Here is a 12,956-nt window from a genome sequence, read left to right as displayed (position 1 = left end):
GTTGCAATCCGCGTCTTTTATTTAGATTAATCTCCAAATATCACACTCATGTATATGACTGTACCTAATTTCGGTGGTAATTTTTACTATTTAAGTATTCGAGTAAACTACACCAAATATTAAATAATACTTCATGATATTATTCTACAATATTTAATTAATAGATATAGTCATCGATATTAGGCAAAACTTACCTGAAAATTACTCAAGTGTACTATAAAAACCGAAAGTGTTTTGTCTGAATCGAAAGTGTTCCATCAGAATCAAACCGTTCTGATATTTGATTGACTTTTCAGTGCCCTACAAGAAATCCGAGGCAAACGTCCATTCATAATATCGCGAGCCTCTTACCCTGGTCTCGGTCACTACGCGGGACACTGGACTGGAGATATACTGAGCACCTGGGAGGAAATGAGAATGACCATACCTGGTAAGTCTGATCATATACTACTGAAGGGGTACCAGTCTTATTAGGAGAGTTTATTAAGTTATTCAAGGCTATTATAGTCTATTCAAGTTAGCAACCTAGCATAGGCCCCTCTCTTTCGCACTCCTTCATAAAAATGACAAGGCCTTAAGATGGAGGCACAAGGTTAAGTGGGCGTTATTAAGCGTTATAATAGTAAGTGCTCGTGCATAAAGGTGTTTAAAAAATAAAACAAAAATATTTTTTTATTCATTTCTATTATAGTTTTTTTCACCAATCTCACATTTTACGTCAGTCAATGTCTTGAACGAAGTGACAGAGTAAGAAGGTATCAGTCCATTAAGAAAGCCAAAGTCGCAAGAATCACGGAAAGTAGTAAACAGAGAAAACAATACACGTCCGCACCGCACAGATGTAAAAGCCGACTTATTAGCTTGCCATTATGAATGCAGCTATTATAGATTCAATAAAGCACTTTTTAGATAAACGCGTAACATCGCATAGTATACAGAAAAGATATGAAATCGGAAATTTTGTACTGAATTGATTTGTAAGTCAATGACTGAATTCAATTTAGAGCTGAATTTTTTGTGTGCAATGGGCTCATAGATATTTATTTTTTTTATGCTGGACTTAGCATATCCAGAAGAGGTTGTTGACCTTTCTCTGAGTTGTTAAAGTTTCCTCGCGATATTTTCCTTTAACTAGGGGTCTTAAGGTGGTAACCTGGACATTAAATTTGAACCCTGAACAGGAACTAAACCGCCAAAGGTCCGCCTGAAAATTTTACGGATCGCTCTAATTTGTTGAAACTATTGCTTCAGAACTGTAAGGAGCTGCTGTTTTATATGAAAAACGATGATTATAAGCTTCAGATCTGTTATTGAAAGCAAGAATCAGATAGAGAATTTTCCGATGGCCATATCAAATCATGGTGGAGGCGTTATGTTCAAAACAATTACGAAATACATTTTCTATTCCAAAATTCTCCTTCCTTTCTTTAGGTTTTTGGTCAAGAGGTTTTCCTCACTTGAGGTCAAGTACCACCAGGCTATCAGAAACACTCTGTGATAGCACCAGTAGCTACTATCATACTCTTGGATTTAATGTCAACGTGATGTCTCTTAGCGATGCTGTCGTTCAACCTGTTCGGCATCCCGATGGTTGGCGCGGACATCTGCGGCTTCGGCGGACGCACGACGCCAGAGCTCTGTAAGCGCTGGATGCAGTTAGGCGCCTTCTATCCCTTCTCGAGGAACCATGCTGATAACCAACAGCCTGTGAGTATACCTATGATGACGTCAGATTCCAGCTTCAGGCCGATGCCAGACTTCACGCAAAAAATGAAAAATCAGGAGAAAATTTAAATTATTTGACTAGTGAAGCCTCAAAAAAAATAGTCGGAGCATTACGGAACCTAGACAGATTAATGCAGAGAACAAAATTTAAATCCATTGATTTAAATATCATTACATTGGCACATTTAGTGGAATACCCCTATGTATTGAAGAGTTTTATCAAAAGATTGGCAAGTTATTTTACTAAAACCTAAAAAAGTAAAATAACTTGCTATAACTAAATATAAATAATATAAATAACTAATAAAAAAATAGTTAACTGTAAATATGTTGTGTGTTAACTTTTTTCATTAATTTATTTTAATGTTCTGCTAATATAGCTTTGTTTAAGGTTCCAGGTTGATTGTGCGTTCTTGTAAATTTTCTTAACATTAGTTGAAAATTTTATAATTTATTAAAGTTTAACGTAATCAATGTTAAACTTGTACAATTTATACATTTTCAGCCGTTTCTGTTTTGTTACAAAATGTGAACAAAAATGCATATTATTTAATTTCGATTTTTTTTAACAAACTGTACTCAGTCTATTTTCATTTAATTGCTACTTTGTATGTCTTATTCTTAATCTGTTCCATTAAATGTGTATACGACTCATTAATTGGTCAAAATGGCGTTTTCGGCTTTTTACATTTCCAGTGACGATGACAATATATTGATTAAGGATTGGTTTCGTAGGACCATGACCCTGCAGCCTTCACCGCAGATGTAGTAGAGGCAGTGAAGAAAGCGTACCGCATCCGCTACACGCTTTTGCCGTATTACTACACGTTGTTCTGGCGTGCACACGTCGATGGGGAGACTGTAGCGAGACCTCTCTTCTTTGAGTAAGTTATTATATCATCAATTCGTACCCTTGGTATAATAAAGCCTGTCTTACGACTAAAGTAGAGAACAAAAAGCAACGAGAAATGACACTCTCTGCCCTAGCTTTAGATACCGCACCATACACAAAATGGATAAACTCGGTGCCTCAAAATTCTTAAGATGAAGCTCCTTAAGTATACATAAGTTTTGCATTGCATCGAGCATGTTTGCGGAAGCTCGCATTCCGGACTTTTTCGTTATGTTACAAGCGAGAGTGGCCTCGTTTTGGAAAAGAGTGCTTGCATCTGAGAATGCCATCCTGAGAGTAGTATGTGTCACGTCCTTCGACAGCTCTATTTTTAAATACTGGATATCTGTCCACCGCGATGCGAATTATTAATATTTTTGAGATGAGGTTTATTAATAGTTTTGTTAATGGGTTTACAAAATGTTTTGGTTTTGTAATGCCTGAGTAAAGATTTCAATTATTATTATACATTATTAGTGTCGAATACGTGGTCTATTTATGTAAATTATTTTTAATTGTGTTCCCTTTGCATCTCTCTACCCTAAATTCAGGCATCCACCTGAAGAATATTACTTTATAGCAATAAGATCGCCTGTTATTACATAAGCTTGCTCTAATATTGTAATTGTATTTTTTAATGCGTAAATCACAAAAAAATATTCAATACTTTTCAGATACTACGGCTACGACCGCTTGTACCCGATTGACGACCAATTTCTAATCGGCAAGCACGTAATGATAACTCCCATACTCAAAGAGAATGCGACCACAACACGACCGTTCTTCCCTGGCCCCCACAAGTTCTATAACTTCGTTGACGGGCGGTTCCTTGCATCTGGCGACTATTATAACGTTAGCGATGACGAAATTGTCTCTGTCAGGGTAAGCGATAGTCTCCTTTTTCGCATTTTATATATAACCGCTTTTCAAAATAGTTTCTTTTTGACATATTATTGGAATTTATGCAGGAAACGCTAAATTTTATTGTGAATGGGACACCGAGCTATTCATTGGTTAAAATATTCACATAACAACATTGGGTTGGTCTACTAATTTTCAATAATGCGAGGCAGATACGTCTTAGATTTTTTTAACTATCTATCTGATGTTCTACCTCGGGTTCAGTTTCGCGTGTGGGTGCAGTGAGTGTGGTTTGTGGGAAAAAAGTGAGTGACAATTGTAACGCCACAACAAATCGCGATGAAGGTGGTAGTCGTCGACAGCGCAAGAGGTTAGGCGGATGTCTGCTCTTAAAGCTGTCATCTGCCGCCGTCCAGTCAATCCGTGACCATGGAGCGTGCAACCGTTCCGCAATATCGGGAAAATAAAAAGAAATCATACTGTGATAAGAAGCCTGAAATTAGTGATAATCATTTACAGAATAACCACGAAAGCCTTAAAAATCTATATAGATTTGATGCTTTTAAGATAGGCTCTAGAAAGCCATCAATGTATATACAGGGTGTAACCGAAAGGTGCAGCGGAAATTCAAGGTCTTAGATAGTTACTATCATATAGTAAATTGGCATTGAATGATGAAATTTTGCTGAATATTGTGACTAAAAAATTACGATCGAACATCACTAATCTGACACAAGATGACGATTGCTTCTTAGAGTCTATCTCAAAGGCATGAAATCATCAGGTAGATCATTATGAGGAACTTGCAAGAAGACGTTCGACGGGCGTTTTCATCAAATCCAGAATATTCTTAAAAAGGCGTCGAATTAAATATTGGTTAAACATGCGTTGGTCCCACGGCTATGGGACTCGATAGGAAGACACTTTAAATATTGTATATACAATATTTTGCTCTTTTTTTACGTAATAATATTAAGTGACGGGACGAACAAGTCGTGAGCCCGTTGGTAAGCGACATACATGTTCATAGCAGTTGCAGTGCCACTCGGAGCTTTAAATCGCAAAGATCTGAGGGGCACTGGCACTGCGCCCGTCACCCTGAGACAAGTTGAAAAGTTCCATGTGCCTGTAATTTCCCCAGCACCCTTACCCTTCAAAACCGGAACACAGTAATGCTCACATTACTGCTTGGCGGCAGAATAAGTACGGTGGCAGTACTTCACTGGAACTCTTTCACAAGGAGCTCTACTGCTACTAAAAAAGTTCCGTGTAACGAATACTAGAGTAACGGGATTCACTCCAAGGCTCGACTTTTTAACCGAGTTTTAGAAAGGAGAATTCAACGGATTTTTTTTGTTTTTATGTTACGCGATAACTCAAGGCATTTGTGAACCGATTTTGATGATTCTTTTTCTGTTGGAAAGAGGGTACCTCAGCATTGGTCCCATTTAAATTTGAACATCTCTTAAAAGCGGCAAACTAGGGGATGAATTCTCTTGTGCCTGTAATTTCACCAGCACCCTTACCCTTCAAAACCGGAACACAGTAATGCTGACATTACTGCTTGACGGCAGAAATAGGTAAGGTGGCAGTATTACTCTGTACGAACTCTTTCACAAGGAGCTCTACTGCTACTAACTTCATGGAGACGTTATTTTATTTTTAAAACCAAGCAGTATTGCATCCACAGACTTTCAAGAAAATTACTTGCTTCATCTGAGAATCGAACAAACTTTATGTGAAAATAAAATATGGTACTTGAAAGGAACTTATAATTGACCCTTTTTATCGCCATCATAAAAATACCAAGTTGGTTTCTTAAAAGTATGAATACAGTATCACTTAAATGCGTCCATGAAGCAAAATATCCTGTCTACAATATTTAAAGTACCTTCCCTCCGTGTCCCGTAGCTTTAGGACGCCCTGTCAGTGTACCGTCATTCTTTTGTATAAAACACTTAAGCGTCATTTCGAAATTTTTGTCAGGGGAGCCTTTCTTGGGTTTTAACGACTGCTTTAAAATATCTATGTCGTGTTTTATATTCAATTTTAAAACTTAATCAAAACCAACACAAGATCCCCTGAAAAAATTATTCGAAATGACGCTTTCGTCTTTTATACTGAACACCGACTTGTATTCTACTGAACCCTATACCATAGGTTCCCAAACTTTTTAGCTGACCGCCCACTTAAGCAAGATAAACAAGATTCAACGCTCACCACCACAAAAAATTATTGAAAACACGTATTTTTTTTATATATCTCTTAATTAGTATTAGTTGATGTTCACAAGTTGTAGTCGAGAGCTCAGTCGGTGTTTAAGGGTCGTATTCTAGAACTCTACTCAATGCTCAAGTCAGGATTGCACTGGAAATACGACCCTAATGGCAGGGACTTGAGTATGATTTCGAGTGCTTTAAACCATACTCAAATCCAGACTTGAGCATTGAGTAGAGTTCTAGAATACGACCCTAAGAGTCTTCCTAGATGAAAATACAAATCTTTCCCTAAGCCTCTACACTTCCCCCCATTTTTTTTCTGGGTCTCTTAATTAGGCCTGCAGCACCCACAAGGGGGCGTTGTCGCCCACTTTGGGAAAGGCTGCTTTACAGCTATGACTACAGAGATGTCCCTATTCATTGTATTTAAATTTTTATTGAATTGATTTTCAATTATTTATTATGTGAAATTACTCCACTAGCTTGTTATAATTTGTATTAATAATTATAACAAACTATTACATATTAGTGGGAAAAAAAATACATAATAATACAACACAATAAATACAACTGCCTCCGTGGCCGAACGGTTACCATGCTACGCAGAGGTCCCAGGTTCGATTCCCGGGCCGGGAGAAATACTTGTATGGCCTACATTTATTTCTCTCGTGAGTTTGGGTGTAATTTGTGGTTGTCTATGTGTGTGTCCATGGCACCCGCGACACAGGGTTTCCCTAGTGCGGGGCTATGTTGATTGTGAGCGTTATTATTAATTGTAGTGTAGTTTATATAGATAATTTAGGTCTTTTTCAAATGCGACATTCTACGAATCCCCTACGATTCTTCAGCGCCCACTGGGGGAGGTAGAGCCTACTTTGGGAAACTATGCCCGATACCTAAAAATGCGTTATATAATATTTGAATAATTTTGTGTCCAGAGCGGCGCGGTAATTCCTCTCCAGCAGCCGGCGATGTCGGGACCAGTGACTACGACCAACTGTCGCAGCAGGCCCTTGCAGCTCATCGCCACGCCCGTGCAGATCCTGTGGCAAGACAACGTCGCAAAGGGAGAACTCTATTGGGACGACGGAGACAGCCTCAGTAAGTCTTGCTATTATATGGTACAATACCTGTTAACCTGTCAATACCTGTTGTTAACCCTCGGCGACTGAGGGGAATAATTTATAAACATTCTACTGAGGAATAGTCTGACAGACGTACATTACCTTTGCCGTTAATTCATACTTTTTCGGAATCGTTTGTCTTAAAAATATACGTATACAGTCATTGAAATGTAATAACTTTACTTAATACTTGTATAAAAAATGTTATTGAAATACGCGTTTATAAGAAAAATTATTTATTATCAATTTTAGTGAGATCAAGGCACTTAACCCCATAGCCATGTTGTAAATTTTCTATATAAAAAATATTTAAAAAATCAACAACATTAACTTAAATTTGCGTTAACATTAACTTAAAATAATATTAAAAAAAAAAAGGAAAATCGTTACAGTAGTTTTTCTCTCAGTTAGCTTCAAAGTTCAGACTTACAATTTTCGCAAATTTGCACCACGCACTTAAGACAAATTGGTTTTTTTGCAAATATAACAAGAAATTTTCGTTTACTGCTTCAATTTGCTTGGACATATACGGCATATACTTCCTTCTAGATGATGGCTTAGATGCTGTTGGTGATCTTGGAGCAGAGTATGTAGAATAGAATACGTTTATTTGCCAGAATACAGTAATTAAATATGTCGTAAGTAAAATTAGGTACATTTGTATTCAACCTGTAAGCAGATGTGCAAATATTAATGGGATTTAATGTTTAGTCTTAGTTTCTAATTAATGTAATGAATTTGTAAGTTCTAAGTATTCTTTATTACTATAGAAGCAATGTGTCGAAAGCCATTTTGTCAATTTTAATTGAAAAGTATGTCCTTGTAACAATTTAATTTCGTTTGGTAATTTATTGTAAATAATTATACGCATGTTGAAGCAGTTATTCTTATAAATTACTTTATGGCGACGATGTTGGTATAAGAGATTCATAATTTTTGCACTAGTTTGCCTTTGAATGACTTCACTGCGTGTTTTAAAATATTGAGGAAGAGTGTTGACAAATACGCAGATATCTAATACTAATATGTACATGCATGGTAATATGTTTAGCCTTTTGAACAGCGATATCACCGGGAATCGAACCTGGGACCTCCTTACCCATTGCCTACAGTGCAAACCGTTGGGCCACAGAGGTCGTCGTACTTACTGTAAAGTAGTACCTAGTTTGAGGTTGGAAAAATGTTCTTTCATCATACTACCACTGCTCGTAAATTTTAACTAAAGTTGTTTTTGTATATTTGTATAATAAGAATTCACAAGTACAAGTAATATTATCATAACAAGAGCCTCAAGTTATGACCCTCTTTAGGTATTCTTAGAATATGTTACTAAACTGTTTATTTTATTGTAACTTGCAGACAGTTATGAAGAAAAAAAATACAGCCACATTGAATTCACACTAAAAGACAATGAGTTACAAAGCTATGTCAAGTGGTGGGGTTATGGTGTACCATCGGTCAACAACATCACCATATTTGGTCTCAAACCGATTGAGTCGGTGACACTCAACAACAGGAACGTTGATTTCATTTACAAATATCACACCCAAGTGTTAACTGTTGAAAATCTTAATCTATCTTTGGACAAACCGTTCAAATTGACATGGCACTATCCTGTAGCAGAGGATGATAAGGATGAAGATGATGAAAAGTATAATAAACAACACTCCAAAACGGTAGACTGTGTTAATAATGAGAAACCGTGTACAATTAACGATTAAGTATTATGAACCTTAGTGGAACAATCTCCTAAGTTCTTTATCCCCAATTGCATGTACATTTTTTTCTAGGGGTATAAATACAGGGAATGCTGATATCAAACTTCTTACAGCCAGCAATAATGGTGGAGACAAATGTAACAACATATTGTTAAGTTCGTTGGTAGTTTGTAAGCAGTGAGGATACACTACGCTCCATTGTACTAAATTACAGGCAGTCTCAGGCGCCACCAAGCACGACTTGTTCGTCCCGCCATTAGTACCTTAAAAAAGAAAGAAATATCCAAATAGATAGATTTCTAGAATCGTCTTTTTAATCTACCGTAGTATATGAAAAAGCTATTCAATTTTAATATTTCTAAATAATGCTCAGCGTTATGTTTTCCCTCTTTCGTCCCGAATAATACTAATGTACGGACAACAGCACATCAGACTACACATTTTTGTTCGAAAATCGCCTTCAATGCAACGGAACAAGATACGTCAATGTGTAGCTTGGTATGCTAGCGTGTGTACATAACTTACAATTTTGACGATATGTACGTCACAATGTAGAACATATCTGCCGTCCGCTATCATAAAAAACCATAACCCAGTTTTAGAATATGGAAATTGTTTAATGGTATTTCAGCTATGCCTCGTCAGGGTAAGTTCCGATAAGTCGAAAACGTTAACTAATTTTAACTGTTTGAAAGAGAATTCTTTGCTATTTGACCATTTGTCACTTGGCCACGTTTTAGTTATTGGGCGACAGATATGTAATTCATTTATTTCTCAAATATAATATAATTAAGGCTCTGTGAACGAAAGTTCCTTGGCTTCCATCTACGATTGAAATGTTTCGGCCGTTTCTCAACTAATGTGCATGAAATTTTAAATTAATATCAAAATTCGGTGAAGGAAACATCGTGATGAAGCACGTCGAAGAAGGTTCACAACCCGCGGAAACCGTGTGAAGTCCGTTCCTAAGACGCATTGGGCCAGTGTTGCGGACTTGAGCCGCAGTTCAAAAAATTAAATCCTACGGGTCGTGACTAATCGCAAATATATTATTCCAATCTGCTTTCGCAGTTTGGTTAGAAATTGTATTATGTTCTCTTGTATGCCTTGTTTGTATGAAATAAATAAATGAAAAAAACACACACACACACATTGTGTGCCGTCAAAAACCTTTACAAGGACACGTACACTAAAAAATAGTAGAAATAAAAGTATGTCAATAGAGAAAATTGTTAAAAATAAAGCAAAATTAATCAACACATTCCGTACCATTGGTGTAATAAAACCACGTGTGATCGTATATCAAGTTCAAGTACTTTTATCAGGTTCAAATAATAAATATAATACGAACATGAAACAAATTGTATTACAAAGTTAATTACGGAAAATATCGGTCACAGAATCTTTAATCCTCACTCCTGAAAAGTTATTGTCTTTGCAGATGTGACCTTGTTATACCAAGGGTGCAATTTGAATGTCATTTTTTTACATTTGTCATAAATTCATTACTATAGTACAACGGCTTATTCAAAAGCAAGATCATGAATTTCTGATTCGAGCTGTGTAAATAAGTTACCGTGAATTGTAAGTTATGTCCTTTCGTACTAAATGGGACGACTAATTGCTATTTTTCCAAATAATAAGTTTTTTTTTAAGTACAAATTGTAAGTTTCGTTCAAAATTTAGGTACAATTAAATAATAAGAGCTTGGATGTTTAATTAAAAGGTTCGAAAAGTTTGCCAATTAAGTCACTTATGGTAACCATAATGTAATAATATAATGTATTCTAGTCATAAGTAGCAATAGCTTTTTGGAATTTCGATGTTGTACTGCAATATTTTGCTGTTTAGTCGTAAAATAAACCTTAATATTCATAGGACCATATCATCTTGAAAGACACAAGCAATGTTGATCACAAAGGTGATATTGTAAAATAACATCATTTATGGTCGTTTTGCACTTTTCCCCCTAAAAATTAAGTACTTATTAAATGTAAATGGATTCAATGCAAAGTGAGTGAAAGAGATACCTTTATACCATATGATTTATATTTAAGAACTACATGAAAGAACATTCAAACTTCGAACGACCAATTAACAGCAGCATTTCATTAATATTATAACTCCTAATAAAAAGAGAGTAAGTTCTCATTGCAACTCATACTTTGCACTTTTAAAAAAATCATACAATCATAATGCAACATACGGGTGCTTCGAGCGCTCTTATTTTAAATAAGATAAAAGATTTTATCTACACACATATCATAAACTCTCCATAATGTGTTCAACAACCGCAAATTACGACCAGCATAAAGGTAAACTGTTTCGTTTGAACAAACTTCTTATCTGTGAAAATGTTATTATTGCTTCATTAAAATTTCGAACATCTCTGAAAAACTAAACAAATTCATTTGACCTCAATTCTAATATCAGTCGAGATGAAGTTAAATGAAATGTCAATAGCCATTGACCTATTTAGTAGGTCAATGTCAATAGCAAAAACATTTGACAATTTCACACGTTACTTGATATCGAATGATGTGATAGTTAGGGCTTAGACTATGGAAACTAAAGGACATGTTATGTTACATATATAAATTAGACGTTATATGTCTTAGAGGATAAAAAAAATGAAAGGAGCTGCCCTAACTACGGAATGAACGTGCATACCTAAACAAAAATCTAGAACGAACAAATGGCGGATTATTTCTTTAGTGCGTACCATAATCTATCGATAAGTCATTATCGACATGCAAACATTTAATTAAAGTATATCAATATTCCATTTGGGAACATTTTAGGTTGTTATGAGAATATCCGGGAATGTCACATGAAATTTTGAATTTATTGTTTTGCGTTTACAAATACTCAAATATTACGAAAAGTGATTTTCCACAGAAAAAAAATATGTTTGTAATTTGAGAGTATATAAAAAAGAGAAAACTTTAAAATATAAATCCTATACATTTCAACCTCAAAATTCTTATTTTCATAGAGAAATTTTTAAACAATTTTCAAATAATGTTAGTATAAACATGTTTCGCATATATTAAATAGCATGCAAATATCTGATTATACAATGTCAATTGCCTACTATTGGCCGAGCGCCTTTGATTTGTGCAGAAAAATTGACATTTTCCGAAGTGAGACAAGTAGTCGCGAGCGGCTGCGAGTAGTGACAAGCCACGTCACAATGGTCTGTGTTCAAATTTCATTAGACATTCCCGGATATTCCCATATAACCTAAAATATTTCCAAATGGAATATTGATCTACTTTAATTAAATGTCGATAATGACTTATCGATAGATTATGGTACGACACTAAAGAAATCCGCCATTTGTTTGTTCAATTTTTGTCTATGTATGCACGTTCATTCCGCAGTTAGGGCAGCTCCTTTCTTTTATTTTTTTCCATCCTCTAAGGTTGGGGTTGATTCTAGTTTGTCTATGAATTAAAAATAAAAACTACGGTTATGTGACAATCGTGAAAAAAGTTTTTATTTGCCGCCAGTTGTAACATGCGGTTCCTGAACACTTCACAGAGAGCTTTTAATATGTGTGTAGATAAAGCAGTGTATGTAACTGTACATAATTAGGCATTAAAACACTCGTGCGATGTTTTAATGAAACTCGCTTGTCGGCTCGTTTCATAAACCCACACTCGTGTTTTTATGCCTTTCATTGTGTAACAGTCGCATAAACTACTATTAGTAAATAAGATTTATGAAGTAGTATGTTAACACTTTATCCAATATTCATGTAATTTTTTTTATTTGCTCAAATGTGTGTTTTCTATTTTTTTATCTTGAAAATCGTTTTAGACGAGAACTCCTTTGGCTTTGTACGCCCGTTGATGTTCTTAAAGAAAATGTTTATTGCATTTCTGAAAACTAGATTAGAAAAAAAAAACACCACTCATTGTACAAATGTCTTAATTTTTATCTATTTTAAGTAAAATTTTAGACTGGAAGTCAAAATATTGTTCTAGATTTTTATATGTATTGCACTAACACTAAGTCTGTTGACTAATAAAGTCAAACTTACAAATTTGACTTTAATTACTAAAGTATTTAATGATATATCGACGTGGCTTATTCCAGCAATGACTGTAACCAAGTATTTAAAATTTTACTGGCTAGGTAAAAAATCGAGAATTGGTCAATAAAAGATGATTTAGTCGGTCATAAAAGAAAATCGGTTTTAAAAAAACGTGTTTCACAGATAACACTAAATAACCATAACCTTATTCCGGCGTTACCATACGTCAATCTCAAGATTGGACATTCGTGTGTGGTCAACCCCTTTATATTTTGAAAACAGCGTATCATTATTTATTTATTTGCTGACCATTGGCGATAGAGTCATCAGCTTAAACAAGCAACAAAGCATTAAGAAACTTAAAACGTAATAATACTT

The 12,956-nt window shown here is 35.3% G+C and overlaps 1 protein-coding gene across 1 annotated transcript in view; it reads left to right on the top strand.

Moving 5' to 3' along the window:
• Positions 1–10,846, top strand: part of LOC113234022 (lysosomal alpha-glucosidase-like) — a 52,018-nt gene extending 41,172 nt beyond the window's left edge. Inside the window, exons 2-7 of the mRNA XM_026469249.1 lie at positions 297–430; positions 1,556–1,707; positions 2,461–2,609; positions 3,292–3,499; positions 6,636–6,798; positions 8,181–10,846. Of these exons, the coding sequence (XP_026325034.1) occupies positions 297–430; positions 1,556–1,707; positions 2,461–2,609; positions 3,292–3,499; positions 6,636–6,798; positions 8,181–8,542 (1,168 nt within the window). The 3' untranslated portion in view covers positions 8,543–10,846. The remainder of the gene's footprint in view (positions 1–296; positions 431–1,555; positions 1,708–2,460; positions 2,610–3,291; positions 3,500–6,635; positions 6,799–8,180) is intronic.
• Positions 10,847–12,956: the final 2,110 nt, after the last annotated feature.

The sequence above is a fragment of the Hyposmocoma kahamanoa genome, unplaced genomic scaffold (assembly GCF_003589595.1).
Source record: "Hyposmocoma kahamanoa isolate Upper Pololo Valley unplaced genomic scaffold, ASM358959v1 81, whole genome shotgun sequence".
Lineage (NCBI taxonomy): Eukaryota > Metazoa > Arthropoda > Insecta > Lepidoptera > Cosmopterigidae > Hyposmocoma > Hyposmocoma kahamanoa.
Note: the sequence above shows the minus strand (reverse complement) of the source record. Positions and strands in the feature narration are given on the sequence as shown.